At 47.2% G+C, this 27,949-nt stretch overlaps 1 gene segment (V, D, J or C); it reads right to left on the bottom strand.

Annotated features, from left to right (window-relative positions):
- Window positions 1–375: 375 nt before the first annotated feature.
- LOC100089970 lies at window positions 376–26,181 on the bottom strand. The segment is given in 4 exon segments: window positions 376–1,178; window positions 4,771–4,961; window positions 25,506–25,976; window positions 26,085–26,181. Coding segments are annotated over 3 exon segments (543 nt in total).
- Window positions 26,182–27,949: the final 1,768 nt, after the last annotated feature.

A 27,949-nucleotide genomic window follows, 5' to 3' on the forward strand; every position in this document is an offset into this window, starting at 1 on the left:
TGGGGTAGACACAGGGGAATCAGGTTGTCCCATGTGGGGCTCACAATCTTAATCCCCATTTTACAGATGAGGTAACTGAGGCACAGAGAAGTTAAGTGACTTGCCCACAGTCACACAGCTGACAAGTGACAGAGCAGGGATTCGAACCCATGACCTCTGACTCCAAAGCCCGTGCTCTTTCCACTGAGCCACGCTGCTTCTCCATTCATTCATTCAATAGTATTTATTGAGTGCTTACTATGTGCAGAGCACTGTACTAAGCGCTTGGAATGTACAATTCGGCAACAAATAGAGACCATGATGCTCCAGAGTAGCTATGGTGAGGTGAATATAGCTTCAATGCTAGGAGACTGACAGCATTCCAGAAGTTCAACATTCATGATATTAACTTGCCATTTAATATTGTGCATAGTCTATGACATTGATAGAACTACTCAAAATGTGCTGCCTGTAGGGGACCAGGTCTCACAGTCATAGAAAAGCTCCTAGCTGTAGAGCCATTCTTAAAGGACTGTTTACAAGACTTTGGATGATGCTTGAAGTCTGTTGAGTTGGAAGACTTTTCCAGATATGTGAAAGCATACTCTAACCTCTGCGTCTTTTCGTTGCATCCTCCACATGGCTGCATAGAACAGGTGGAATAGGACCAGGTCCACTACACACCTCTTCTTTACTCCACTGGCAATAAGGAATGGATCAGACAGGACTCCCTCAGCTCTGATCAGGACAGCCATACCCTCATGAAGCAGCCTCAGAATCTCGATGAAGTTTACTGGACAGTTAAATTTGCTTAGTGGTTTCCAGAGACCAGATGTGCTGATTGTATCAAATGTTTTGGTAAGGTCCTGCAGATGTTCCCTGCACTTCTCCTGTATCCGATGCGCAGCAAAGGTCACATCCGTTCTGCCATGCTGTGGTCTGAAGCCATATTGGGAGTCCGAAAGCATCCAGTTGACACTATTCTCTGGCTTGGACCATGCAAGCAGGGACAACAGTGAGGCCCCTCAATAATTGTTGCAATCTGATGTTTACTCTTTCTTCTTAAAGATGGTGATGATGGTGTCATCTCTGAGATCTTGTGAAATATCTTCAGTAGTCCATAGAGCTACACCGGGCACTTGGTAATTTACAAACACATACAAACTGCACATAGTCCCTGCCCACAAGGCACTTAAAATCTAAGAAGGTAGAAAACATGTAGATAAGTACAAATAAATAACAAAACTCTCCTTACCCCCTGCTCTCTCCCATGTCCAGAATATAAGAGAAAATTCCCCAACTGTCTCAGAATCTAGGAGTATTGCATCCTTGCTCCAACTGCCCTCCCGCCGTAGGTGGGTGGGTCCTAGGGCTATGACTGTGTCCATTTCCTCAGAGAGTCAACTGGAAAGACAAGGGAAAATGCTGGTCTCACTGTTTGGGTTGTTAGCCCTACAATTTTTTTTTTCTTTATGGAATTTGTTAGGCAATCACTGTGTGCTTGGGAACTGTACTAGGGGCTGGGGTAGATACAAGAATTAAAGATGAATCCTAAATTCATCCATCATCACAAACCAGAAACAACTGCATCTGCGACAAGTAAGCATGGGAAACCCTGAGGTTTGGAACTGTTAACCCTTTGCTTCCCCAAAGTCACACAGCAAACAAGTGGTGGAGTTGGGATTAGAACTCATTAGAACTCTCAAGCCCCTGCCTCTCCCATTTCAGTCTGTACTTCACTCCGATGCCCAGATTATCTTTCTATGGAAATATTCAGGGCATGTTACCCCCTTCTGAAAAATCTCCAGTGGTTGCCTATCCACCTCCGTATCAAACAAAAACTCCTCACTATTGGCTTTAAAGCTCTCCATCACTTTGCCCCCTCCTACATCACCTCCCTTCTCTCCTTCTACAGGTCAGCCTGTACATCTGCTCCTCTGGTGCTAACCATCTCACTGTGCCTTGATCTCGCCTGTCTCACCACTGACCCCTGGTCCCTGTCCTAACTCTGGGCTGGAATGTCCTCCCTCCTCAAATCTGCCAATATCTCTTCCCATCTTCAAAGCCCTACTGAAGGTACACCTCCCCCAAGAAGCCTTCCCAGGCTAAGCCCCCCTTTTCCTCACCTCCCACTCCCTTCTGGGTCACCCTGACTCACTCCCTTTGCTTGCTCGTATATATATGAGCACTGATGTATTTATGTATATATCTATAATTCTATTATAGAATGCCTGTTAACTTGTATTGTTGTCTGTCTCTCCCCTCTAGACTATGAGCCCATTGCAGGCAGGGATTGTCTCTCTTTATTACTGTATTGCTCTTCCAAGTGTTTAGTATGGTGCTTTCCACACAGTAAGCACTCAATAAATGAATGAATGAATGAATGAATGAATGAATGAATGAATGACCTTCTGACTCACAGGCCCATCATTCCCAAACTCATTTCAGAGTGTTGGGTGCTTGGGGCACAGGTTCCAGGCAGCAGGTTCCAGGCAGTGGAGACTCAGGCAACCAGAGGTAGGAAGGATAGTGAGAACCCTAGACAGCAAAGCTGGACTCAGATTGGGGGAGGAGAGGATATGGGAGGAAGACCAACTAGAGCACAAATGAATTTTGCTATCATTCCCAGAGAAAGATAGCCTAGAGAAGACAAGGACAACCATCTGCTCCATGTCAGTCAACTTTAGTCCAGGAGGTCTCAGCACTTGGCTGATGGTCCAAGCACTTAGCATGGGTCACATACACATTCATTCATTTTTGTAAGCCCACCCCTAGATGACATAATGAGCTCTCACTGCCCCTTCTGTACATAATCCCACCAATGCAAACTATCATTAGTCCCCATGCTCTCATTTGGATTTGGTGGCTTCTCATTGGTCATTGAAAAGAAAATCAGCTCCCTTAGTCTTTATGAATTCTTCACTCCAGGTCTTGTCTCCAACATTCCCACTGGCATGCAAACTCCACAAGACTTCTTGTTACTCTTGCCTTCCTCCTCAGGCATGGGCTCTGCGGCAGAACCGTGAGGCCGAGGTTGCTTCCACCATGGAGTCCCATGCTTGGAGCCTCTGCTGTCATGGCCAAATTTTTCCCCGCTCCCTCCCCTCCCTCCACTCCAAGCTGTGAGTTGAGCTCTGCAGTGTGGATAAGGAGATCCAGGCCACTTTGACACTCTCAGAGTCCCAGAGTGAGTTCTGTAGTATGGAAAGGGGGCTCCCAACTGCCACTGCTGTGGAGCCAATGCCACCTCCTCCGCCACTTGTCCCCTCTCACTAATAGCACACCCCAAGGACCTGAACCTCCCCAACATGGAGTGTCTCTGCAGTGTACATGTGCCTCCATGTCTGGAGCACAGCCCACCGTATGGAAAGAACTTGGGCTTGGGAGTCAGAGGATGTGGTTCTAATCCTGGCTATGCCACTTTTCTGCTGTGTGACCTTGGGCAAGTTATTTAACTTCTCTGTGCCTCAGTTACCTCATCTGTAAAATAGGGATGAAGCCTGTAAGCCCCATGTGGGACAACCTGATTACCTTGTATCTACCCCAGTGCTTAGAACAGTGCTTGGTACATAGAGCTCACTTCCTCCAAGAGGCCTTCCCAGCAGCGTGGCTCAGTGGAAAGAGCATGGGCTTGGAAGTCAGAGGTTATGGGTTCAAATCCTGGATCTGCCACTTGTCCGCTGTGTGACTGTGGGCAAGTCACTTAACTTTTCTGTGCCTCAGTTACCTCATCTGTAAAATGGGGATTAAGACTGTGATCCTCATGACGGACAGCCTGATTACCCTGTATCTACCCCAGCGCTTAGAAGGTGCTCTGCAAATAGTAAGCGCTTAACAAATATCAACATTATTATTATTGTTATAATGAGCCCCCCTTTCCCTCTGCTCCCCCCCACGCTGCTCCCCCTTTCACCCCCAGCACTGTGCTCATTTGCATATATTATTTACTACCCTATTTATGTTGTTAATGAGGTGTATATCTCCTTGATTCAATTTATCTTGATGAAGTTGTCTTGTTCTTGTTTTGTTCGGTTTTGCTTTGCTGTCTCCCCCTTTTAGAATGTGAGCCCATCGTTGGGCAGGGATTGTCTCTATCTGTCGCTGAGTTGTACATTACAAGCGCTTAGTACAGTGCTCTGCACATAGTAAGCACTCAATAAATACTATTGAAAGAATTAATGAATTAACAAGTACCAATATTATCATTATTATTATTATTACCCCAGAGCTTAGAACAGTTCTCGGTGCATAGTAAGTGCTTAACAAATACCATAATTTTTATTATTATTATCTTCTGGAGTTGCTGCCACTGCAGAACACCTCCAACCCCCATCCTATCACATCATGGGATTGAATCTAGCAACCTGCGTTTCCCCTATGCTTTGGTATTTTGGAGGTGCCCCTTACCCAACCCTGGCCAGGTGGCTCAAAGATGGAGAATTAGGCCATGAGGAAGTGCTGACTTTGGCTGTATGGTTGAAACGGTTTGGAACTCCTCTGTAATAATAATAGTAATAATAATGATAATGGCATTTATTAAGCACTTACTATGTGCCAAGCACTGTTCTAAGTGCTGGGGTAGATACAAGGTAATCAGGTTGTCCCACATGGGGCTCACAGTCTTAATCCCCATTTTACAGATGAGGTAATTGAGGCACAGAGAAGTTAAGTGACTTGCCCAAAGTCACACAGCTGACAATTGGTGGAGTCAGGATTGGAACCCACAACCTCTGACTCCCAAGCCTGTGCTCTTTCCACTGAGCCATGCTACCTCTGTATGGTGAAACTCACCTTGGGCAATGGGGATGGAACAGGGAGCGAGCAGAAGGAGTGAGGAAGATTTTTGTGGCCGCCTGAGCTGTTTTGTGGCAGCAGAGAATCCACGGGTGGGGTCTCAGGGCATCCAGGTTTGGGGAAAGAACTGGGGTCAGCTCCATGGAGGAAGTGGCTTGGGTATCACTTCTGTACCAGTGAGCTTGAGCCTGAGGAAGACAAGGGGTAACAAATTTCATTCTTTATTAATTACAAGAAACACATCGTCTCTAGCAATATAGAGATCTCAAGGAAGTAGAAGGAAATAGCCAGATAGAATAACTCACACTGAGTGAGAGAAACAAATCAGACAGATTATTAACCCAATAGGAATGAATCGAATCCCTTTCTCTAGACTGTAAGCTTGTTGAGAGTAGGCAATGTGTCTGTTATATTGTTACACTGTACTCTCCCAAATGCTTAGTACAGTACTCTTGTATACAGTAAGCCCTTAATGAATATGATTGATTATTTGACTGACTCTCTCCATGCTGCTGGAATTGATATTTCCTTTTCCTTTTGGTCTCCTCCCTCCACCCTCCCTGCAATGGAAGTTAGGGGCAAAGGAGAGGGAAAGGATGAAAAAGTAGGTGGAAGGATTTTAAAATAGTGTTGTTTGCCTGGAAATTGATAGGCTTTCATAGAGAGTGTGTGATGATTGCTAATTGTGATGATAACTGAATTTTGGTGAATAAGGTTACTTGGAACAGATCTGTCACCTAGTGGAAGTTACTTACTCTTAGCTAAGCATAGAGTTCTCCTCTGTACACTCAGTTCTGCCCTAACCCTAAAGCATGTTTTCCCTATACATTTTAAATGGAATGCTCCTGGGAATTTGGGGAATTTTCTTTCAGCTATCCACCTGTCTTGGAAACACACAGTGGAATCAATTTATAGAGAAGCAGTGTCTAAGCATGCATGCAGGTATGAACAAGTGTGAGTTTTTCTTAATATGGGATTTTAAAAAGCAGCTCTCACATTAGGGGAAGAATGGGTACTATTTGAAGGAGATGTTTTAAGCAGTGAAGTTCACTTGTGAGTGAGTGCTTGTGTAGCTGAAAAGACCAGTGTTTATCCTCCTTCCTAACCACACTGAGTACTAGTTATGTTACTGGCTTTATTGCAGCACTGATGCTCTTTTTACATTGGCTTACATTCTCCTTTCTTGACTGCATGGTGCTGTGCTGTTCCATCACTGCTCTGTTGCCTGCTCCTTTCCATCTATGATGTCACGCTGTCAAAAGTTTTATTTTACAGCATCCTAAAAATGTTTCATCTATCCCCTTCGTTTTAGTGACCTCTTTGCTGTCAATCTCATCTCACCTACGGCAGCTATTTGGGTAGGCCTTGCTCATCTAGGCTATTCACCTATGCCACTCAAGGAAGCAATGTTGAGTTGTGTGGCATTTCAATGTGTGAAGGTTTACACTGTCCCATAACTTCACTATGTGTGGCTCTGTATTGCCAATGGAACTACTCAATCATCTGTCATTAGACTATAGGCTCTCAACTGTAAGCTTGCAGTGGGCAGGGAATGTGTCTGTTGCAGTATTGTAATGTACTCTCCCAAGTGCTTAGTACAGTGCCCTGCACACAGTAAGCACTCGATAAATGTGATTGATTAATTGACTGAGAAGAGTAGACAGTTGTAGTCCTGGGTAGGACTTCATTTTTATCTGAAACCTGAAGCTGAACTGTTGCCATATTCTATCAGTGTCCCAAAGAACATGCTGGCCAACTTGATGAGATTTTCCACTTCCATGTCTATCATTGCCTCTTTGACCATGGTTTTGTCTAGGCGAAAGAATTTTATGATGGCATTCGGATTCATGTTTCCAATGAAGACCGTTATTTGTCTATAGGATTTTCGGGGATCATGTATGTTACTTGTTCTTTCTTCAAAATTATTCTCTGTCTAATAAGTCTTGCTAACACAGAGAAACAGTTTACAATTACTTGTGTGATTATTTTGAAATTACTTTGACCTGGCCAATTCCTTATTCGTAATAATGACTCTCTCAATTCCTTGTTGGGCCCTTGGTGCACAGGGTGCAGGCAGGGGGGACTCAGGCAACCAGAGCTTGGGAAGAGTAGAGTAAAAGCAACATCAAACTCAAACGGGAGCGGGTTGGCAGTCGGGGAGGAGAAGAACCACAGGAAGACCGACCTAAGCAGAAACAAATCTCAATCTTTACTAATTACACTAACACCCCCAAAGGCATGGAATACATTCTAAACATATTAAGGAAGAGACTGTGAGCTAGTTTTGGGGTAGGGATTGTCTCTCTCTGTTGCCAAAATGTACTTTCCAAATGCTTAGTACAGTGCTCTCCAACAGTACAGTATTGTATCATACTGTATCATGTTGCTATATTACCGATTTTATTTGTTACTGTTTATTGTTGTCAGTGCTACCACCCACCTCTCTGGCCTCGCCATGTCCCTCCTCCCCCCCTCCTCCCTCCCTCCCCTTCCTATCCTCCCCTTCCCCTTCCCTCCTCTCGCTCAGCTCTTTCCCGCTCTCTCCTTTGTCTCCTCCCCCCCTCCCCTCCCCCGCCCTAGAACCCCACTTTACCAGCGCTACCCCTCTTCCCCCTCCCCCTACTCTCCCCCCCACCAAACCCCCTCCTCACCCCCTCCCCCCTTCTCTCTTCCCCACCCACGCCCCATCCCAGTCCTCCTGTCCCACCACTACCCCTCATTCCCCTCTCCCCGTCCAGGGCCCCGCCACCTCCTTCCCATCCAAACCCTCCCCTCCCCCCGCCCTTCCCCCCTCCCCTCCTTGCACCCACAGCTACTTTCAAGTGTGGCCTCTGGAACCCCCGCTCTATTACAGGTAAGCTACCTTTCATCCATGACCTTTTCCTCTCCCGCTCTCTCCTCCTCCTCGCCCTTTCAGAAACGTGGCTCACTCCCGAAGACACGGTCTCCGCCACTGCTCTCTCCAGCAGAGGCCTCTCCTTCTCCCACTCCCCAAGACTCACCGGTAAGGGAGGAGGCGTCGGCTTCCTCCTCTCATCCCGTTGCCGCTTCCGCACTGTCCCTCCTCCCCCCTCCCTCTCCTTCCCCTCCTTCGAAGCCCATATCATTCGCCTCTACCACCCCCTCCAGATACTTGTCGCTGTCATCTACCGCCCTCCCAGTCCCACCTCCGACTTCTTCAACCACCTTGACCCCTTTCTCACCTTCCTTCTCTCCTTCTCTCTGCCCACTCTGATCCTCGGAGACTTCAACATCCATATGGACTTACCCGACGACTCCTCTGCCGCCCACCTGCTATCCCTCCTCGACTCTGCCGACCTCCTCCTCCACCATACCGCGCCCACTCACCGATTTGGTCACACGCTCGATCTCGTCATCTCCTACCGCTGCACTATCTCCTCCCTCACCGACTCTGAAATCCCTCTCTCTGACCATAACCTTCTCACCTGCCTCATCTCTCACACTCCCTCCCCCTGCAAATCTTCGCTACTGCCCCACAGAGACCTCTGCTCTCTCGATCCCATCCATCTTTCCAAAAGCATCTCTCCTCACCTTGCCGCCCTGTCCTCACTTCCCACTCTCGATGATCAGGTCTCCACTCTGAACTCCACCCTCTCTACTCATCTCGACTTTTTCGCCCCCCTTTCCCTCCGCCGCTCTCGCTCCACTAACCCACAGCCCCGGATCACCTCCTCTGTCCGCCTCCTACGCTCCTATGCACGAGCTGCTGAGCGCTGCTGGCGAAAGTCCAAGCACCAAGCCGACCTGACACACTTCAAATTTATCCTTTCCTGCCTTAACTCTGCCCTCTCCTCCGCCAGGCAAAACTTCTTCTCCTCCCTCATCGACACCCATGCCCGTCACCCCAGCCGATTGTTCCGGACCTTTAACTCTCTCCTTAGGCCCCCTGTTCCTCCCCCTCCCCCATCTCTCACCCCCAATGATCTGACCACCTATTTCCTCACAAAAATCAACACAATCAGGTCTGAGCTCCCCAAAGTCACCCCTCCGCCTCTCCCCTCCCCTCCACCAACCCTCTCCCCTACTTTCCCATCCTTCCCTGCAGTATCCTCAGAGGAGATCTCCTCCCTCCTCGCAAATGCCACCCCCTCCACCTGTGCCTCGGACCCCATTCCCTCTCACTTTATTAAAACCATCGCCCCTGCCCTCCTCCCTTCCTTAACTTCTATTTTTAACCACTCAATCTCCAATGGCTCCTTCCCCTCTGCCTTCAAACATGCCCACGTCTCCCCCATCCTAAAAAAACCTGCTCTTGACCCCACTTCCCCTTCCAGTTATCGCCCTATCTCCCTACTACCCTTGCTTTCCAAAATCCTAGAACGAGTCATCTACAATTGATGCTTAGAATTCCTAAACTCCCATTCTCTCCTAGACCCCCTCCAATCTGGCTTCCGTCCCCTTCAGTCTACCGAGACTGCTTTCTCTAAGGTCACCCATGACCTCCTTCTTGTCAAATCCAATGGCTCCTACTCCATTCTAATCCTCCTTGACCTCTCTGCTGCCTTTGACACTGTCGACCATCCCCTCCTCCTCCATACCTTATCTCACCTTGGCTTCACAGACTCTGTCCTCTCCTGGTTCTCCTCTTACCTCTCTGGCCGGTCATTCTCGGTCTCCTTCTCTGGCGCCTCCTCCCCCTCCCATGCTTTAACTGTTGGAGTTCCTCAAGGGTCAGTTCTTGGCCCTCTTCTGTTCTCCATTTACACTCACTCCCTTGGTGAACTCATTCGCTTTCACGGCTTTGACTACCATCTCTACGCAGATGACACGCAGATCTACATCTCCTCCCCTGTCCTCTCCCCTTCCCTCCAGGCTCGCATCTCCTCCTGCCTCCAGGATGTCTCCACCTGGATGTCGGCCTGCCACCTAAAACTCAACATGAGCAAGACTGAGCTCCTCATCTTCCCTCCCAAACCCGGTCCTCTCCCAGACTTCCCTATCACCGTGGATGGCACGACCATCCTTCCCGTCTCTCAGACCCGCGATCTCAGTGTCATCCTTGACTCTTCTCTCTCGTTCACCCCACACATCCTATCCGTTACCAAGACCTGCTGGTTTCACCTTTACAATATTGCCAAGATCCGCCCTTTCCTCTCCACCCAAACGGCTACCTTACTGCTACGGGCTCTCGTTATATCCCGGCTAGACTACTGTGTCAGCCTTCTCTCTGACCTCCCTTCCTCCTCTCTCGCCCCGCTCCGGTCTATTCTTCACTCCGCTGCCCGGCTCATCTTCCTGCAGAAACGATCTGGGCATGTCATTCCCCTTCTTAAACAACTCCAGTGGTTGCCTATCAACCTCCGCTCCAAACAAAAACTCCTCACTCTAGGCTTCAAGGCTCTACATCACCTTGCCCCTTCCTACCTCTCCTCCCTTCTCTCTTTCTACCGCCCACCCCGCACGCTCCGCTGCTCCGCCACCCACCTCCTCACCGTCCCTCGGTCTCGCCTATCCCGCCGTTGACCCCTGGGCCATGTCCTCCCGCGGTCCTGGAACTCCCTCCCTCCTCACCTCCGCCAAACTGATTCTCTTCCCCTCTTCAAAACCCTACTTAAAACTCACCTCCTCCAAGAGGCCTTCCCAGACTGAGCTCCTCTTCTCTCTCTACTCCCTCTACCACCCCCCCTTCACCTCTCCACAGCTTAACCCTCTTTTCCCCCATTTCCCTCTGCTCCTCCCCCTCTCCCTTCCCATCCCCTTAGCACTGTACTCGTCCGCTCGACTGTATATATTTCCATTACCCTATTTATTTTGTTAATGAAATGTACATCGCCTTGATTCTATTTAGTTGCCATTGTTTTTACGAGATGTTCTTCCCCTTTACTCTATTTATTGCCATTGTTCTTGTCTGTCCGTCTCCCCCGATTAGACCGTAAGCCCGTCAAACGGCAGGGACTGTCTCAATCTGTTGCCGACTTGTTCATTCCAGGTGCTTAGTACAGTGCTCTGCACATAGTAAGCGCTCAATAAATACTATGGAATGAATACTCCAACACTCTCCTGGACCTCCTCCAATCTGGCTTCTGTTTCCTCCACTCCACCAAAATTCCCTCTCAAAGGTCACCAGTGACGTCCTTCTTGCCAAATCCAATGGCTCCTATTCTATCCTAATCCTCCTCAACCATCCCCTCCTCCTCAACACATTATCCAACCTTGACTTCATGAACTCGGTCCTCTGCTGGCTCTCCTGTTATCTCTCTGGCCAATCATTCTCGGTTTCCTTCGCGGGCTCCTCCTTCCCTTTCCATCCCCGAACTGTAGGGGTTCCTCAAGGGTCAGTTCTTGGTCCCTTTCTGTTCTTCATCTATAGTCACTCCCTTGGTGAACTCATTTGCTCCCACAGCTTCAACTATCATCTCTACGCAGATGTCACCCAAATCTACATCTCCTCCCCTGTTCTCTCCCCCTCCCTCCAGGCTCGTATCTCCTCCTGCCTTCAGGACATCTCCACCCCGATGTCCACCCACCACCAAAACTCAACATGTCCAAGACTGAGCTCCTTATCTAACCTCCCAAACCCTGTCCTCTCCCTGACTTTCCCATCACTGTGGACAGCACTACCATACTTCCCATCTCACAGGCCTGCAACCTCGGTGTCATCTTTGACTCTGCTCTCTCATTCACCCCACACATCCAATCTGTCACCAAAACCTCCTGGTCTCACCTTCACAACATCGCCAAGATCTGCCCTTTCCTCTCCATCCAAACTGCTACCTTGCTGGTACAATCTCTCATAATATCCTGATTGGATTACTGTATCAGCCTCCTTTCTGATCTCCCATCCTCCTGTCTCTCCCCACTTCAGTCTATACTTCACTCCGCTGCCCAGATTATCTTTCTTCAGAAACACTCTGGGCATGTCACTCCCCTCCTCAAAAATCTCCTGTGGCTGCCTATCAAGCTTCACATGAAGCAAAAACTCCTCACTCTTGGCTTCAAAACTCTCCATCACCTCACCCCCTCCTAATTCACCTCCCTTCTCTCCTTCCACCCCGTACACTCCACTCCTCTGGCACTCACCTCCTCACAATGCCTCATTCCTGCCTGTCCTGCCATCGACCCCTGGCCCACATCCAAATTCTGACCTGGAATGCCGTCCCTCCTCACATCTGCCAAACTAACTCGCTTCCCCTCTTCAAAGCCCTAATGGGAGCTCACCTCCTCCAGGAGGCCTTTCCAGACTGAGCCCTCCCTTCCCCTCTCCTCCTCCTCTACTCCCCATTGCCCCTACTCCCTCCCTCTGCTCTACCCCTTCCCCTCCTCACATCACTTGTATATATTTGTACATATTAATTGCTCTATTTATTTTATTATGTGCAAATATCTATAATTCTATTTATTCTGATGGTACTGATGCCTATCTACTTATTTGTTTTGCTGTCTGTCTCCCCCTTCTAGACTGTGAGCCCATTGTTGGGTAGGGATTGCCTCTATCTGTCACCAAATTGTACTTTCCAAGTGCTTAATACCATGCTCTGCACACAGTAAGCGCTCAGTAAATACGAATGAATGAATGAATGCTCTGAACATAGTAAACGCTCAATAAATACAATGGAATGAATGAAATGGAAAGTGACAAAAAAAATTGACGCTGAATAATGGGTGTAAGGAATCAGCAGCATGGCTCAGTGGATAGAGTGTGGGCCTAGGAATCAAAAGGACCTGATTTCTCATCCCGGCTCCTCCACGTGTCTGCTGTGTGACCCTGGACAAATCCAGCGTGGCTCAGTGGAAAGAGCCTGGGCTTTGGAGTTCAAATCCCGGCTCCACCACTTGTCAGCTGTGTGACTTTGGGCAAGTCACTTAACTTCTCGGTGCCTCAGTTACCTCATCTGTAAAATGGGGATTAAGACTGTGAGCCCCACGTGGGACAACCTGATTCCCCTGTGTCTACTCCAGCGCTTAGAACAGTGCTCGGCACATAGTAAGCGCTTAACAAATACCAACATTATTACTTAACTTCTCTGAGCCTCAGTTACCTCATCTGTAAAATGGGGATTAAGACTATAAGGCCTGTGTGGGACAGGGACTGAGTCCAACCTTATTAACTTGTATTTACCCCAGCACTCAGAACACTGCTTGGCACACAGTAAGTGCTTAATAAGTTCCATAAATATTATTAATTGCTATTATTATTAGAGATAAACATGAACCAAGTCTCCCTCATGGGCTGCTGGGACTAATGCTTTTTATCCCATATTGTTTTTCCCTCTGGTCTATCAGCATGCAGTGTACAGATAAAAGGATGGAGAAGGAATAGGAATATAGGCAGTTGGGCTTAAAGTAATTGTTACTTAATTGGAACTTTACAGTCTGTCATGTAGAAAGTAGGTTGACTGCCAAGTGTCAACCTCAGAGTTGACGTTTTACTAAGGAGTTACCTTGTGGAGTAATGGTGACACCTAGTGGAGTTTGCTGGAAACTCTCTGGATAGACATGTTCAGTGACCTGTGCTCGTTTATTGGGAGTGGCATGGTGTGGTGGATAGAGCACGGGCCTGGGATTCAGAAGGTCATGAGTTCTAATCCCGCCTCCACTACTAGTCTGTTGTGTGGCCTTGGGCAAGTCAGCTCACTTATGGGGGGCCTCAGTTATCCCATCTGTAAAATGGGGGGTGGAAACTGTGAGCCTCAAGAGGATCAGGGACTGTCCAACCCCTTTTGCTAGTATCCACCCAAGTGCTTATTACAGTGCTTGGTACAGAGTAAGCGTTTAACAAATACCACAATCATCATTATTATTATTATTATTTACAAATATGTGTCTAAAGAGTTGTTCTTTGAAGGTTATGAAGAGATACAGTGTGGCTTAGTGACAAGAACACGAGCTTGGGAGTCAGAGGATGTGGGTTCTAATTCCAGCTCCACCACTTGTCTGCTGCATGACCTTGGGCAAGCCACTTAACTTTTCTGTGCCTCAGTTCCCTCATCTGTAAAAAGGGGCTTAAGTCTGTGAGCCCCACCTGATTACCTTGTACCTACCCCAGCCTTTAGAACAGTGTTTGGCACTTGGCATGTAGTAAGTGCTTAGCAAATACCATAATTATCATTATTATTATAGATACTGAGGTGAAGCTCACCAATGGGGCACATGTGGCTGAAAATATCCATGTTCCACATCCACATCCTCCTCCACACCTTATCTCACCTTGGCTTCACGGACTCTGTCCTCTCTTGGTTCTCCTAATCTCTCTGGCCGGTCATTCTCGGTCTCCTTCGCAGGCACCTCCTCCCCCTCCCATCCTTTAACTGTTGGAGTTCCTCAAGGGTCAGTTCTTGGCCCTCTTCTGTTCTCCATTTACACTCACTCCCTTGGTGAACTCATTCGCTCCCACAGCTTCGACTACCATCTCTACGCAGATGACACGCAGATCTACATCTCCACCCGGTCCTCTCCCCCTCCCTTCAGGCTCGCATCTCCTCCTGCCTCCAGGATGTCTCCACCTGGATGTCGGCCTGCCACCTAAAACTCAACATGAGCAAGACTGAGCTCCTCATCTTCCCTCCCAAACCCGGTCCTCTCCCAGACTTCCCTATCACTGTGGATGGCACGACCATCCTTCCCGTCTCTCGGGCCCACAATCCCGGTGTCATCTTTGACTCGTCTCTCTCGTTCACCCCTCACATCCTATCCGTTACCGAGACCTGCTGGTTTCACCTTTACAATATCGCCAAGATCCGCCCTTTCCTCTCCACCCAAACGGCTACCTTACTGCTATAGGCTCTTGTTATATCCTGGCTAGACTACTGTGTCAGCCTTCTCTCTGATCTCCCTTCCTCCTCTCTCGCCCCACCCCGGTCTATTCTTCACTCGGCTGCCCGGCTCATCTTCCTGCAGAAACGCTGTGGGCATGTCACTCCCCTTCTTAAACTCCTCCAGTGGTTGCCTATCAACCTCCGCTCCAAACAAAAACTCTTCACTCTAGGCTTCGAGGCTCTACATTACCTTGCCCCTTCCTACCTCTCCTCCCTTCTCTCTTTCTACTGCCCACCCCGCGTGCTCTGCTCCTCTGCCACCCACCTCCTCACTGTCCCTCGGTCTCGCCTATCCTGCCGTCGACCCCTGGACCACGTCCTCCTGCGGTCCTGGAACGCTCTCCCTCCTCACCTCCGCCAGTCTAATTCTCTTCCCCTCTTCAAAACCCTACTTAAAACTCACCTCCCCCAAGAGGCCTTCCCAGACTGAGCTCCCCTTCTCCCCCTACTCCCTCTACCGCCCCCCCTTCACCTCTCTGCAGCTTAACCCTCTTTTCCCTCCATCTCCCTCTGCTCCTCCCCCTCTCCCTTCCCATCCCCTCAGCACTGTACTCCTCTGCTCAAATGTATATATTTACATTACCCTACTTATTTTGTTAATGAAATGTACATCACCTTGATTCTATTTAGTTGCCATTGTTTTTATGAGATGTTCTTCCCCTTGACTCTATTTATTGCCATTATTCTTGTCTGTCTGTCTCCCCCGATTAGACCGTAAGCCCATCAATGGGAAGGGACTGTCTCTCTCTGTTGCCAACTTGTTCATTCCAAGCGCTTAGTACAATGCTCTGCACATAGTAAGCACTCAATAAATACTATTGAATGAATGAAAAGACTGCCTTTTTGGGTGCAGCTGAGTTTCCTTTTGGAAGCACATGACTCCATCACTTCTGTGCTTTCTTGTCTCACGATCTAGGTTATTCTGTTAAAATAGGACTTTCCTTTCCTTAATTGCTTGAGTCCATGCTGGTCTGTCCCATGCAGTTAGCTCCCAGCTGTGACACCACACTGACAGATAGCTTACCTTATTACCCCCTTACAGTCTGTAAAATGGTGATTAAGACTGTGAACTTCACATGGGACAACCTGATTACCTTGTATCTTCCCCTGTGCTTAGAACAGTGCTTGGCACAGAATAAGTGCTTAACAAATACCATCATCATTATTATTACTATTATTAACACCAACCAACTCTCTGTACTTCTGTCTCTGTCTGTTTCTTCTATCCAACTGTTTCCTCTTTCCCAGGCCCATGCTCTATTCACCACGCTTTGCCAATCCCAATAAATAAAAACATTGATGGTAAAGAATGGATTAAACTGGGAACCTGATTCATTCATTTGTGCATTCTTTCAATGTCATTTATTTAGTACCTAAATAAATGACTGGAGTTTGGGAGGTCAGAAAGGAAGCTGATGCAGTAATCCAGGCAGGATAGGATGAGTGACTGTACAACTGTGGTAGCAGTTTGGGTGGAAGGAAAGAGCAAATCTTGGCCATGTTGTGAAGGTGAGACCAGCAGGATTTTGTGACAGATTGGATATGTAGAGTGAATGGCATCATGGATGACACCAAGGTTACGGGCTTGTGAGATGGGAAGGATGGTTGTGCCATTTACAGTAGTGAGAAAGTTCGGGAGAGGACAGGTTTTGGATGGGAAGATAAGGAGCTCTGTCTGAGTTTGAGTTGGTGGGAGGAAATCCAAGTAGAGATGTCCTGAAGTCAGGATGAGATGTGAGCCTGGATGGAGGGAGAGAAAACAGGGGAGGAGGTACAGATTTGAGTGCCAACCACATAGAGATGATAGTTAAAGCTGTGGGAGTGGATAAATTCTCCAAGGGAGTGAGCATAGGTGGAGAATAGAAGAGGACCAAGAACTGAATCTTGAGGGACCCCTAAAGTAAGTGGGTGGGACAGAGAGGAGGACCCAGAGAAGGAGATTGAGATTGAGAACAAAGAGACGATGGAGTCAGCGAAGCCATGATTGGATAAAGTACCCAGGAGAAGGGGGTGGTCCACAGTGTCAAAGGCCTCCGAGAGGTTGAGGAGGATTAGGATGCCATTAGGATTAGGATTAGGATGCTATTGGATTTGGCAAGAAGGAGGTTATTAGTGACTTTTGAAAGGGCGGTTTCAGTGGAGTGAAGTTGTGGAAGCCAGATTGGAGGGGGTCCAGGAGTTCATGCCAACATGGTGCCTCTGAAGGGTGAAAATGGTGATGAAGGATAGACTAGAATGGTATACAGCTATCGAGAAAGGAGTGCTCATTTTGATTGAAGCTTCAGAATGAATGAGGTAAGAGGGCAAAAGAACAAAAAAACATCAGATACTGCAAACATCAAATGTGACAATACGACAAGGACTTGTGTGCACAATATGGCTGGGGCTAGAGGTCCTGCATTAACCTTTTTCAGTCACCCATGGGCTCAAAGATAAATTTCAGGGTCAGTGGTGTTTTCTTCAAACATTACATATGTCAGTCAATTGTAGTTATTGTTTTGGTTGTACTTTTTCAAGGATATATGACGTACTGTAGAGATCTCAGTAGTTGAGATTTGCCTGCAGTGGAGCCAGGCAGGGGAAGCCCCCAAGTACCAGGGAGACACGTGCCCTGGGGTTCAGTGGGCAGGAGTGTTTTGTTCACGAAATTCCCAGAGCCAGCTCTGGAATGGGGTGGTAGACTAATCTGACCTTTATGACTCTAGGAAAATACCTGAATTTCAGCCATAGGGTGGTGGCAGCAACTGAGGTTTTCAATCAATTAATCAATCATATTTATGAGTGCCTTCTCTATTCAGGGCACTGTACATCCCCACTCTGCCACTTGTCAGCTGTGTGACTGTGGGCAAGTCACTTAACTTCTCTGGGTCTCAGTTACCTCATCTGTAAAATGGGGATTAAGACTGTGAGCCTCACATGGGACAACCTGATTACTCTGTTTCTACCCCAGTGCTTAGGACAGTGTTCTGCACATAGTAGGCGCTTAAAAAATACCAACATTATGATTATTATTATTATTACTAAGCGCTTGGGAGAGTACAACACAACAACATAACATATTCCTTGCCCACAGTGAGCTTACAGTCTCCTTGTCTCTCTTCTTTCTCTTCTCTTTCTCTCTCTCTCTCTTTCATCCTATTATGTGAGGAAGCACTCTTACCTTCCATCCTCCAGGTGGAATGGGTGGGGTCCTAGGGTGGGTTCCTGGGTCCTCGATTCTGCTGTGGTTTGGGGAGCAAAGTAGGCAGAGCCTGGATCAATAGTGGTTTCACTTGACTGTTACACTGGAGTCCTCCAGTAGAGAGGAAGCCTGTTACATCCTCTGAAACCTGTTGGTTTTTGAACACGGCCTTGCAGAGGAAGTTTCACTGTGGTACTACAGCCAGCACAGTGATACACAATGAACACTAAACTTCCTCCCCTCCTGTAATGTAGTGCTCATGGTATCTCATGGTCTGTGGTCACATAATGCCTTCAGATGGAGGATGGGCATTACCCAGCAGTGTCTTTCTGGGTGATACCCTACCTGATGTTGAGGGTGGTGGGGGTCAGTCACCTGAGCTGTACTGGTCGTGTTGCTGGGCAGAGCCCAGGATTCTGTCTGGGAGCATGTCCAAGGTGCCTGGGGGGAAGAGGAGGACCAGGGAGTTTCAGCTTTCCTGAGATGCAGGCGAACAGCACCAGCAGTAATCGTAGGGGATGGTGCTGGGTTTGAGATATGGGCATGAAAAAAAGCAGGCACACACACGACATGGAAAGTTCAGACTTCCAAGGGACTCATGTCTTGCTCCCTCTTCTTAGTGATCAGACCATTAGTTCCAGCCTTCCATCAACCTCTCCTCTCTGACCCAATACCTTCTGAAGTTGAGGAGTAGGCAGAGTTCAGCCTGACACTCACCAGTTTCCTTCTTCCCTTCCCACTCCCCAATTCAATGGGGGGGGGGGGGTTGTGCTCCAAACCCCTCCACTCCAGAGTTCGGGGGCTGTACAACCCCTGTGTCTTGCCTCCTCCCAGTGCTCAAGCCCATGTAATGGCAGCAAACCCAGAATGGCTCATCCTAGCATATCAATCAATCAATCATTCAGTGGTATTTATTGAACTCTTACTATGTGCAGAGCACTATCCTAAGCGTTTGGGAAAGTACAGTACAACAGAATTAGCAGACACTTTCCCTGTCCATAACAGGCTTACAGTCTAGAGGGGAGATGGTTATTAGTATGAATAAATAAGTAATTTATAATATATAATTTAAAGATACGCACACAAGTTCTGTAGAGGTGGGGATGAGGCAAATATCAAACGTCCAAAGGTCACAGATCCAGTGTATCCCACCAGGAGGAGCAAATACTGATTGGATGCTGGAACATATTGATGATCCAGCAGCAAATGGAAGACCAGGGAGGACTTACAACAGGGTAACTGCCTGGAAGAGGGATTGCACACACAGCCAGAAGTTATATAAGCCCAGATTTGTAGGCAACACGTGCTCAGCACCTTTACCTGCTGACATGCTCTGAAGTCCCCTGGAAGAGAATAGAATAAAGACACTTGGACTGGAATGAGCTGCTCTTTGGGTGTTTTCAATGCTATACTTCTCTGTGGAGGGGTAGCAATGGGATACAGATAAATGAACTTGGAAAGTTGCCAGTAGATGTCAATATCCTTTGTCAAGCTGTTCCTGAGTATTAACACAAAGTGTGGATCATGAGCAAATAATTCCCAGGAGGAGACATTTCTCTTCCTATTCATCCTTAGTCATACCCAAGCCATGTCACTTTGGTGATGGCAGACTGCTGTGGCTTGGGAGCAGCCTGATCTGAGGAACAGGCTTCTGTAAGCACAGGTTCTACTCTCCCCTGAGTTCATTCCCTCAGCTTGCAATGGGTCTCTATAACTCAGCCATCCCACATCTTGACCTCTGTCCAACACTGGTCCTACCTGGGATGGTCAGTAGGGAAGTGGAATGATACAATCAGGCCAGAAGGAGCCAGCCAACTCAATTCTCTTCCTGGCATAAAGAAAGGTAAGTTATAAAGTGAAAGTTTTGTCGCTTGACCCTAACTTGACCCTGACCCTGACTTGCCTCCACAAACCAGAGACATCTGCCTTTGTGATGAGCAAGCATGGGAAATCCTTGGGCTTGAAACCATTAACACTTGGCTTGTTCAGTTTCAGAGAGTAGGGGTCTTGGGACAGAGTGAAGGCAAGAAGGCTGAAAGATCTGGATCTTAGGAGGAGCAGAGAAAGGCCAGACTCAGATAATGGAGGTGGGAAATCAAGGAGACCAACCAAAGAATAAAATAATCTCATTCTTTATTAATTATATGAAATATACAGACACAAAATACATTCTCTGCTCATATTAATGAACCAAAAGAAATAGAAAGATTTCAAAATTGATAATGAATGAATATAGGGAGCCCAACGGATGAACCTGATAGGAATGAACTAGCTGCACAAAGTAAGCGCTCAATAAATATGGGTGAATGAATGAATGAAATGCATCTCTTTCTTTTTGCTGCTGAGTTTGATACTTTTTCACATTATTGTTGTCAATAACATTTCCCTTCATTTTTCCTTTATTTCCTTCCATCCTACAGTAACACGAGGAATACACACACATGCACACACACACACACAGCATATCTGCCTTGTGTACATAATTTGGGTATGTTCAGCTGCTTGTGTTCATTTATTAATATGGTTATAAATAGTTGTCTTCAGAATTTGAACTAGATAGAATTTTAAGTAGATGGTACTGACAGGACTAATAGTGTTTGTGGTGATATTCATCTTTAAGATCTGTGTCATTACAAAAGCCAAAATTCTGAGGAGGGGGCGGTCAAGACCACAAGAAATTGTTGTTCTCCAAATCCACAGCACCTGGATAAGGGACACCCTTTGGAAGCTTAGAAGGTGCTTGTGAAGACTAGTTTCACAATGGCCACCACACTTAGTAGGTATGAATCATTCCTTGGTGTTCTTCCTTGACGTGTAATTCTAACCAATGAGTAAGAAAGACTGGGGAACAAATAGAGGGGCATGTTGAGAAGAAGAGGAGAATTTGGGGCATCTTGAGGTATGGGGAAATGAGCTGGTCTGCCTGGGAGAACAGGAACTCATGTTGTACTCTGGATGGATACAGGACACAGGGAGGGATCTGAGAGGATCCCTGGAGGTTCAAAGTTTAGTGGCTAGGACTCTAGACAAGTGAGGCTTCTGTCCCTGAGAGGGAGAAGAATGTTAGCACCAGGACACCTGCCAAGAAGTATTGACGTTCTGGGGAAAGGAGGTTTAACCTGGATTCCTTTTGGTTGTTTCTTTATTAAGTGTATATTAAATATTGTAAAGATCCCAGATCCTAGGGTCTAGGGGCTGGAGGAGAAGCTCCAGGAGTGAGTCACAGGGTCTGGAGAGCCATGGATGGGAGTGCTTTATTCATGAGCTTCTTGCAGCCAAACTTGGTAAGAGTATAGTAGCCCCAGTGATTTCTTTGCCTTGGGGAAATGACTTAATCAGCCAGAATAGTGGCAATAATAAGGATGCAGAGACTATGTGAGCAGTTTGTAAGATGCCCCACGAACTTCTGGTAAAAAAAAAAGAGAAATCTGGAGGACTTTAGGATCTAGCAGAGGCTGACCCAGATCCAGCCCTTCTAAAGTTACTCTGGGGGCTTTTCTGGCTGGGTTAGAGAGCTAAAAATTCCCGACATTCTCAAAGTACTGTGTTCAAAGTAAATGAAATGAAACACTTTTATCAGTGTAAATGGAATTTGTTCCCAGGAAAACTAGTGTAGATAGAAAATATCAGATGATCAAAAAAGATTTGGATGAATTAATGAAATGATAAGATTGTAGGTTATGGGTTAGTCCTCAAGGATATTGGTGATGAAGTAGGAGATGGAAATAGAGTGGGGAGAAGAGAGATCAGCCAGAGAAGGCTTTGGGAGCCAGTGAGTCAAGTGAGTCAAGCGCTGAGTTAGATGAAAGGTAGTCAGGTTGTCCTGTGTGGGGCTCACAGTCTTAATCCCCATTTTCCAGATGAGGTAACTGAGGCCCAGATAAGTTTAATGGCTTGCCCAAAGTCACACAGCAGACAAGCGGCGGTGGCAGGATTAGAACCCATGACCTCTAACTCCCAAGCCTTTGATCTTTCTAATAAGCCATGCTGCTTCTAATGCTGTAGCCCAGCTCTTTATCCCCACAAATCTCACACACCTTACACAGCAAGCTTCATAATGCTTTGTACAGACTTTTCGAGGGAGTCGGTGCTGTTGTTCCCATGAGCTTCACACATTCCTGTGAGCCTCAAAAACTGCACCCTTGCTCCTGGGAGTTGGAGAAGGGGGTTCTCCCTTTGAACCTCAGAATGCTGTATCCTGACTCCTCAAGTAGATGTCATGTCAGTAACCATAACCCCCGGCCTCCACAACCTCTGTTCCTCCAGAGGACAGAAAGGATGTATTGGTGGGCTTTCTTCCTGAGGGGGAGACACTGAATGGCTGTGGGAGGAGCAGAAACAGGAATCACAGAATTCCTCTCCCTCCATCTTCCCCAGAACTACCTCCTTGTTGCTAGACCTGTGACTACCTAGTTCAAATCACTATTGGGTCATCTTTTTTTTTAAAAAAAGGTATTTATTAAGTGCTTACTATGTGCCAGATACTCTACAGTCTTTTAGACTGTAAGCTCAATGAGGGAAGGGAATGTGTCTGTTACATTGTTATATTGTACTCACCCAAGTGCTTATTACAATGCTCTGCACACAGTAAGTGCTCAATAAATACAATTGACTGACTGACTGTACTAAGCACTGGGGTACATAAAAACTAATCAGGTTAGACACAGTCCCTGCCCTGCATTGGGCTCACAGTCTTAATCTCCATTTTGCAGATGAGGTAACTGAGGCCCAGAGAGGTTTAGTGACTTGCCCAAGGTCACATAGCAGACAAGTGGCAGAGCCAGGATTAGAAACCAGGTTCTTCTGATTTCCAGGCCCGTGCTTCATCCACTAGGCCATGTTGTTTCCTTAAAGGACTTAGCCTGATAAATGGGTTCCAGTTCAAAATGATGCAAATTCTTATTGGAAACATTACAGTAGTCACTCAATAAATACATTTGATTGATTGATTAAATCCTGATTTTGATTTTGTTAGGTTTGGGAGTTTAGTAATGAGCCTGCTGGAGAGAACTTTCAATTGGATCCTGATTGGAATTCCTAATTCCATATCTTCCTTTCATTGCCTCATATGCAGTGGAAGGAGCCCCGCTGTCAGAGGTGGGCAGAAGAAGAGTAGCCTGCAAAAGAGACTGAGAAGGAGTAGTGAGAAAGATAGGAAAAATGAGAGGGTAGTGTCAGTGTAGCCAAGGTTGGATAAAGGAGAAGGAGGTGGTCCACAGTTTCAGAAGCAGCTGAGTAGTCTAGAAGGATTGGGATGGAGTAGAGGCCATCAGATTTGGAGAGAAGAAGTTTAATTGTTAACTTTAGAGCAAGCTATTTCCATGGAGTGAAGGGGATGTAAACCAGATTGGCGGGGATCAAGGAGAGAATCTATATGAGCTGACCTTGCTAAATGAGAAAGACTCACTATGACAGGACAGTGGGGAGGGGGAGGAAGGCAAAACCTCTTAATCACAGCAGCCAGTCCACAGGGTGAAATCCTGATTAGTTGAATCCCGAAGACCCAAATTATTTCTCGGGTGCAAGTGTCCTTATCCCAAAGGTGAAGAACTGTGGGATAATGTTTTGGGAAATTTGGACATCTGTGACATTATAGGGTTATCGGGGGGTGGGGAGGAGTGGAGCAGGGAGTGGTGCTCAGCCCTAAATCCCAGCTGAAATAGTTTTCAGAGTCATGTTAGTAGTGCTCAGACCCTTTTGCCTTCTGCTATATCCCAAATCCTTCCTTCCAGTTTTCCTTTCCCAGGATCAACAGATTGGGATCTCTTCCTATAGAACCCCAAGTCTCTGTACTTCGATCAATGTCACAAACTTCTGTTCTAAACCCAAATGTCTCCTAGAAGGTAAGGGGATCATGAAGGAATAACCTTCCATTCCTTCCAGGACTAGCTACAGGAAGCCTATGGAGAAAGGCTTCCTTCCCCCTCTCTCAGATTCCCAATTCCTCACATCTCCTCCAGTCCCGCCATAGGCCAGTGCCAACATCAGAGATCTCAATTATATTTATTAGCTTCGTTGCAAGTATTCTTAAATCAGGCAACAATCAAGCAGAATTACAGCTCAAACTGCCTTGCCATACCTCTAATACTTCACCCCAACCCCAGGACCCTCTATATTTTCCTGTAGGGGTTCCAGAATTCTTGTCCCTCTGATCCTTTCTCCCCACAAGAGATAGAAGCCTCACGCTTTCAGAATCCAGGCTGCTGGATTGCAAACTTTCAGAATATCTCTGTTCTATTGTATTCTCCCAAACACTTAGTACAGGGCTCTGCACACAGTAAGTGGTCAATAAATACCACTGAATGATTGATCGATAGCCTTTGATTGATATCCTAACTCCCACTTGGGATGGTTTACCATCTCTCCCTGTGTGTCTTTCCAGTATCATGGTTCCAAGCCAGGCCAGTGTCCTGCTCTCCCAGGGACATGGCTCCAATATTGTTACCGCAAAACAGCCTAGGTCTTCCACCACTAACTCTCTGGCCCCGACTTCCTCCCAATTGTCCTTTCCAACTGACTTGGTTACAAGAAATTACATACAAGGTATTAATTAAATTTCCCAAAGGGAGGGCCTCTAAGGAGTCTAATGCTAGGTTCCTCTTTCTCCTCTTGATTGTGGAAGTTTACTGAAGTAACCGCCACAATATCCAACCGTAAAAATCGATCAGTCTGTCCTATTCATCCCACACTCCCCATCTTGCCCCACTTCACTTGCTTCCTTTCAGTTTGCATACTCAACCTTATGGGCTCCAGAGTTCCCTGAACTCCAGCTTCCTAATCTGCTGCCCATAAACCTCAAACTTTGAACCTCCATACTGAGCCAGTGCCTGGAAATTCCAGATCTTTTTCTGTCTCTTTGTTTGTTTGTTGATTATTACTGCCACCACCCTGTCACTGTTGGTTTCCTCCCAGCCTTCCCTACCAAATGGCCCTTCCCCTCTTCTGCCTCCTCACTGTGGTTCAGTGGAAAGAGCACGGGCTTGGGAGTCAGAGGTCATGGGTTCTAATCCCGCCTCCATCATTTGTCAGCTTTGGGCAAATCACAACTTCTCTGTGCCTCAGTTACCTCATCTGTAAAATGGGGATTAAGCCTGTGAACCCGACGTGGAACAACCTGATTACCTTGTATCTCCCTCAGTGCTTAGAACATAATAAACACTTAACAAATACCATCATTATTATTATATTATTATTGAGGGAAGACCCCTGGGCCACAAAGATGAGACAGAGGCAAGGAAGTCAGTCACTCATTTATTGAGCACTTACTTTGTGCATATCACTGTACTAAACACTTGAGAGAGTGCATTACAACACTATAAGACACACATTCCCTGCCCATGATGAGCTTACAATCTAGAAGGGGAGACAAACATTAATATAAATAAATTACAGGTATGTACATAAGTGAAAACTCTATAGAAACACATGCCAGAATGACTACTGAAGATAGGACATTCCGGAGAAGGTATGTCCATGAGGTTGTTATGAGTTGGAAATGACTTGACAGCATTTGATAATCATCAAGATGTACATAAATGTCGTGGGGCTGGAATGGGGGATGAATAAGGGAGCAGTTTGGGGCAATGCAGAGGGAGCGGGGTAAGGATGGACAAGTGTTAAATAAATGTGGGAGGGGCAGGTTTGGAGAACTGAGGTAGAGTAACAGGGTGGCAGCAGGGCCAGGGGAGCTATGGACATGGAGATGAGGAGGGGGCGGGTATGGGAAGAGGAGGTAGAGGGGAGAGGAAGTGGGGAGTGGGATGAGCAAAGCTTACCTGGAGGCAGGTAGCAGAAAAAGGGAGATTTCTGGTTTCCTCTACTTCCTCTCTTATGCTTTTGTTCAGCGGTGGCAACGGCTGCCCCAGTAGCTTCCTGGCCTTTGGTATGGGAGGAGTAGAGGGATTTATGTCTGGGCCCCACCTGTTTCCCCTCACTGGGTCGAGTGCAGAAATACCGGGCAGTGTCCTCCACTTTCAGATTGTTCATCTGCAGGTACAGCTTGCTGTTGGCGTTGTCCCTGGAGATGGTGAATCGTCCCCTCACTGCATCCGCATAACTTTTAACATTCCCATCCCCAGCATTGATGGTGGCGACAAACTCAATGGACTTTCCTGGAGCCTCCCGGTACCAATACATATTAAAGTCCCCAAAGTTGAACCCTGAGGCCTGGCATGAGAGATGCAGAGATTCCCCTTCGTATTTCACGCCTCCTCCAGAGGCTATCAGCTGCACTGCACTTTTGCAACCTGGAAAGGAAAACACAAACATTAACCATTACCAAGGAAATCACTGGCAGGCAAGCATAGTCACACAGACAATCCCATCTCCAGATAACTCGTGGAGTTAAAACATACCCGTGAGAGCTGAGAGCAGCCACAACAGCTGGACCAGGACCAGCATGTTGTGGCCGGGGCTGGAGAGAGGACTGTGAGGGGCAAGGAGGCCTGCTGACAAGTCAGGGTTCAGGAGGAAGTCAAGGCAGTATTATTTGGTGGCGGGGGGGCGGGGCAGAAGAGGGGAGGTAGAAACAGGAACCAATAAACTATCAGCTCAGCTCTTCCTGTGGTTCTCGCATGATCTGGACCTCCCTCTGCCCTTCACCTCAACCTGAGGTAAAATTGAGCTCATGCCAGCTCAGGGCTTCTCTAGAGAGGTAGCTACACAGTGCAAAGGACTTTGGGAGTCTGAACCAGAGGAGCAGCCCGTCAACCTCAAAGATTTATGGGTAATGGATAAACTCATGGGCAATGGAGAAGCAGTATGGTGTAGTGGATGCAGCACGGGCCTGGGAGTCAGAAGGTGATGAGTTCTAATGCTGGCACCACTGCTCATCTGCTGTGTGACCTCAGACAAGTCACTTCACTTCTCTGGGCCTCAGTTCTCTCATCAGTAAAATGGGGATTGAAGCTGTGAGCCCCACATGGGACAGGGACCGTGTCCAACCCTATTTGTATCCACCCCAGTGCTTAGTACAGTAAGAGTTGGCACATAGTAAGAGCTTAACAAATACCATAATAAAATAAGAACAACTCTGAACCCAGGACGCTGAACCGAAGACCAGGATTCTAGATTGGTCTGGGCTCCTTCATGGTATCCCCAGGTGCAGAGATCAGGACTCAACTTCTCATCCTTCCCTCCACTCTCTGCCCAGGATCACCATTTAGTTCAATTCCTCAATACAAAACACTGCATTATACAATGAAAAATTAATACATAAATGAGATATAGATATGCTCCCTTGTCCGCAAGGGCGTCACCATCTCAGAATGAGAGGAGGAGGAGGCAGACACTTAAGGGCAAGATAAACTAACATGCAAAAGACACAAATTACAGTGAATACAGGAGTGACAGGATTTCAGGCTCCTTACAACTCACAGACCCACAGTCCAGGAAGTTTCAGCTGCTGCCATAGTTGTGACCTTTCCAGTACTCTAGAAGTTGAGAAGGCCTTATGCTGCCTTTGGTCACGTCATTCCCTATGCTGAAGCAGGGTGGATGGGAGCCCTGGGATCATAGGAGAAAGGCAGCAACTTCCTGCATGGTTGGTCCCCTGGGTCAGGAGTGAGGAGGCAATGGAGGGATCATACCACGCCCTAGGCATGTCCTTTCCCCCACTGGCCCCAGATAGGTGACCAGTCCTCCCCCAAACAGGGAAAGTCCAGGTGCCTCCAAAGGCAAGAACAGAATTCCTACAACAGATGGAAGTAGGGAAGGAGAAGGGGGAAGGAATTAAAATGGACCCTACGTTGTAGTTACATGGTTTGCAGAAGCAGCTGCAGCTAGTTGCTGGAGTTTTGCTATTGCGTACAGAAGCCGAGAGGTAGGAAGGCAGAACTTAACACTGAGGTGTTAATGCTTTGCAAAACAGGAAATCACACTTAGGCGTGTAGAAAAGGGAGAGGGTGAGTTGTTTTCATCGTCATCTTTTTTTTATGATATTTGTTAAGCACTTAATATTTGTCAGGCACTGTACCAAGAAATGGGGTAGATACAAACTAATCAGGTTGGGCATGGTCTCTGTCCCACCTAGGGCTCAGTCTTACTCCCCATTTTACAGATGAGGCAACTGAGGCCCAGAGAAATCAAGTGATTTGCCCGAGGTCACATAGCAGAGAAGTGGCGGAGTCAGGTTCTTCTGACTCCCAGGCCCATGCTCTACCCACTAGGCCACTCTGCTTCTCATCATCAAAATCACCACTCAACAACCTCAATAGTTATT

Source organism: Ornithorhynchus anatinus, chromosome 2 (assembly GCF_004115215.2).
Source record: "Ornithorhynchus anatinus isolate Pmale09 chromosome 2, mOrnAna1.pri.v4, whole genome shotgun sequence".
Taxonomy (NCBI): Eukaryota; Metazoa; Chordata; class Mammalia; order Monotremata; family Ornithorhynchidae; genus Ornithorhynchus; species Ornithorhynchus anatinus.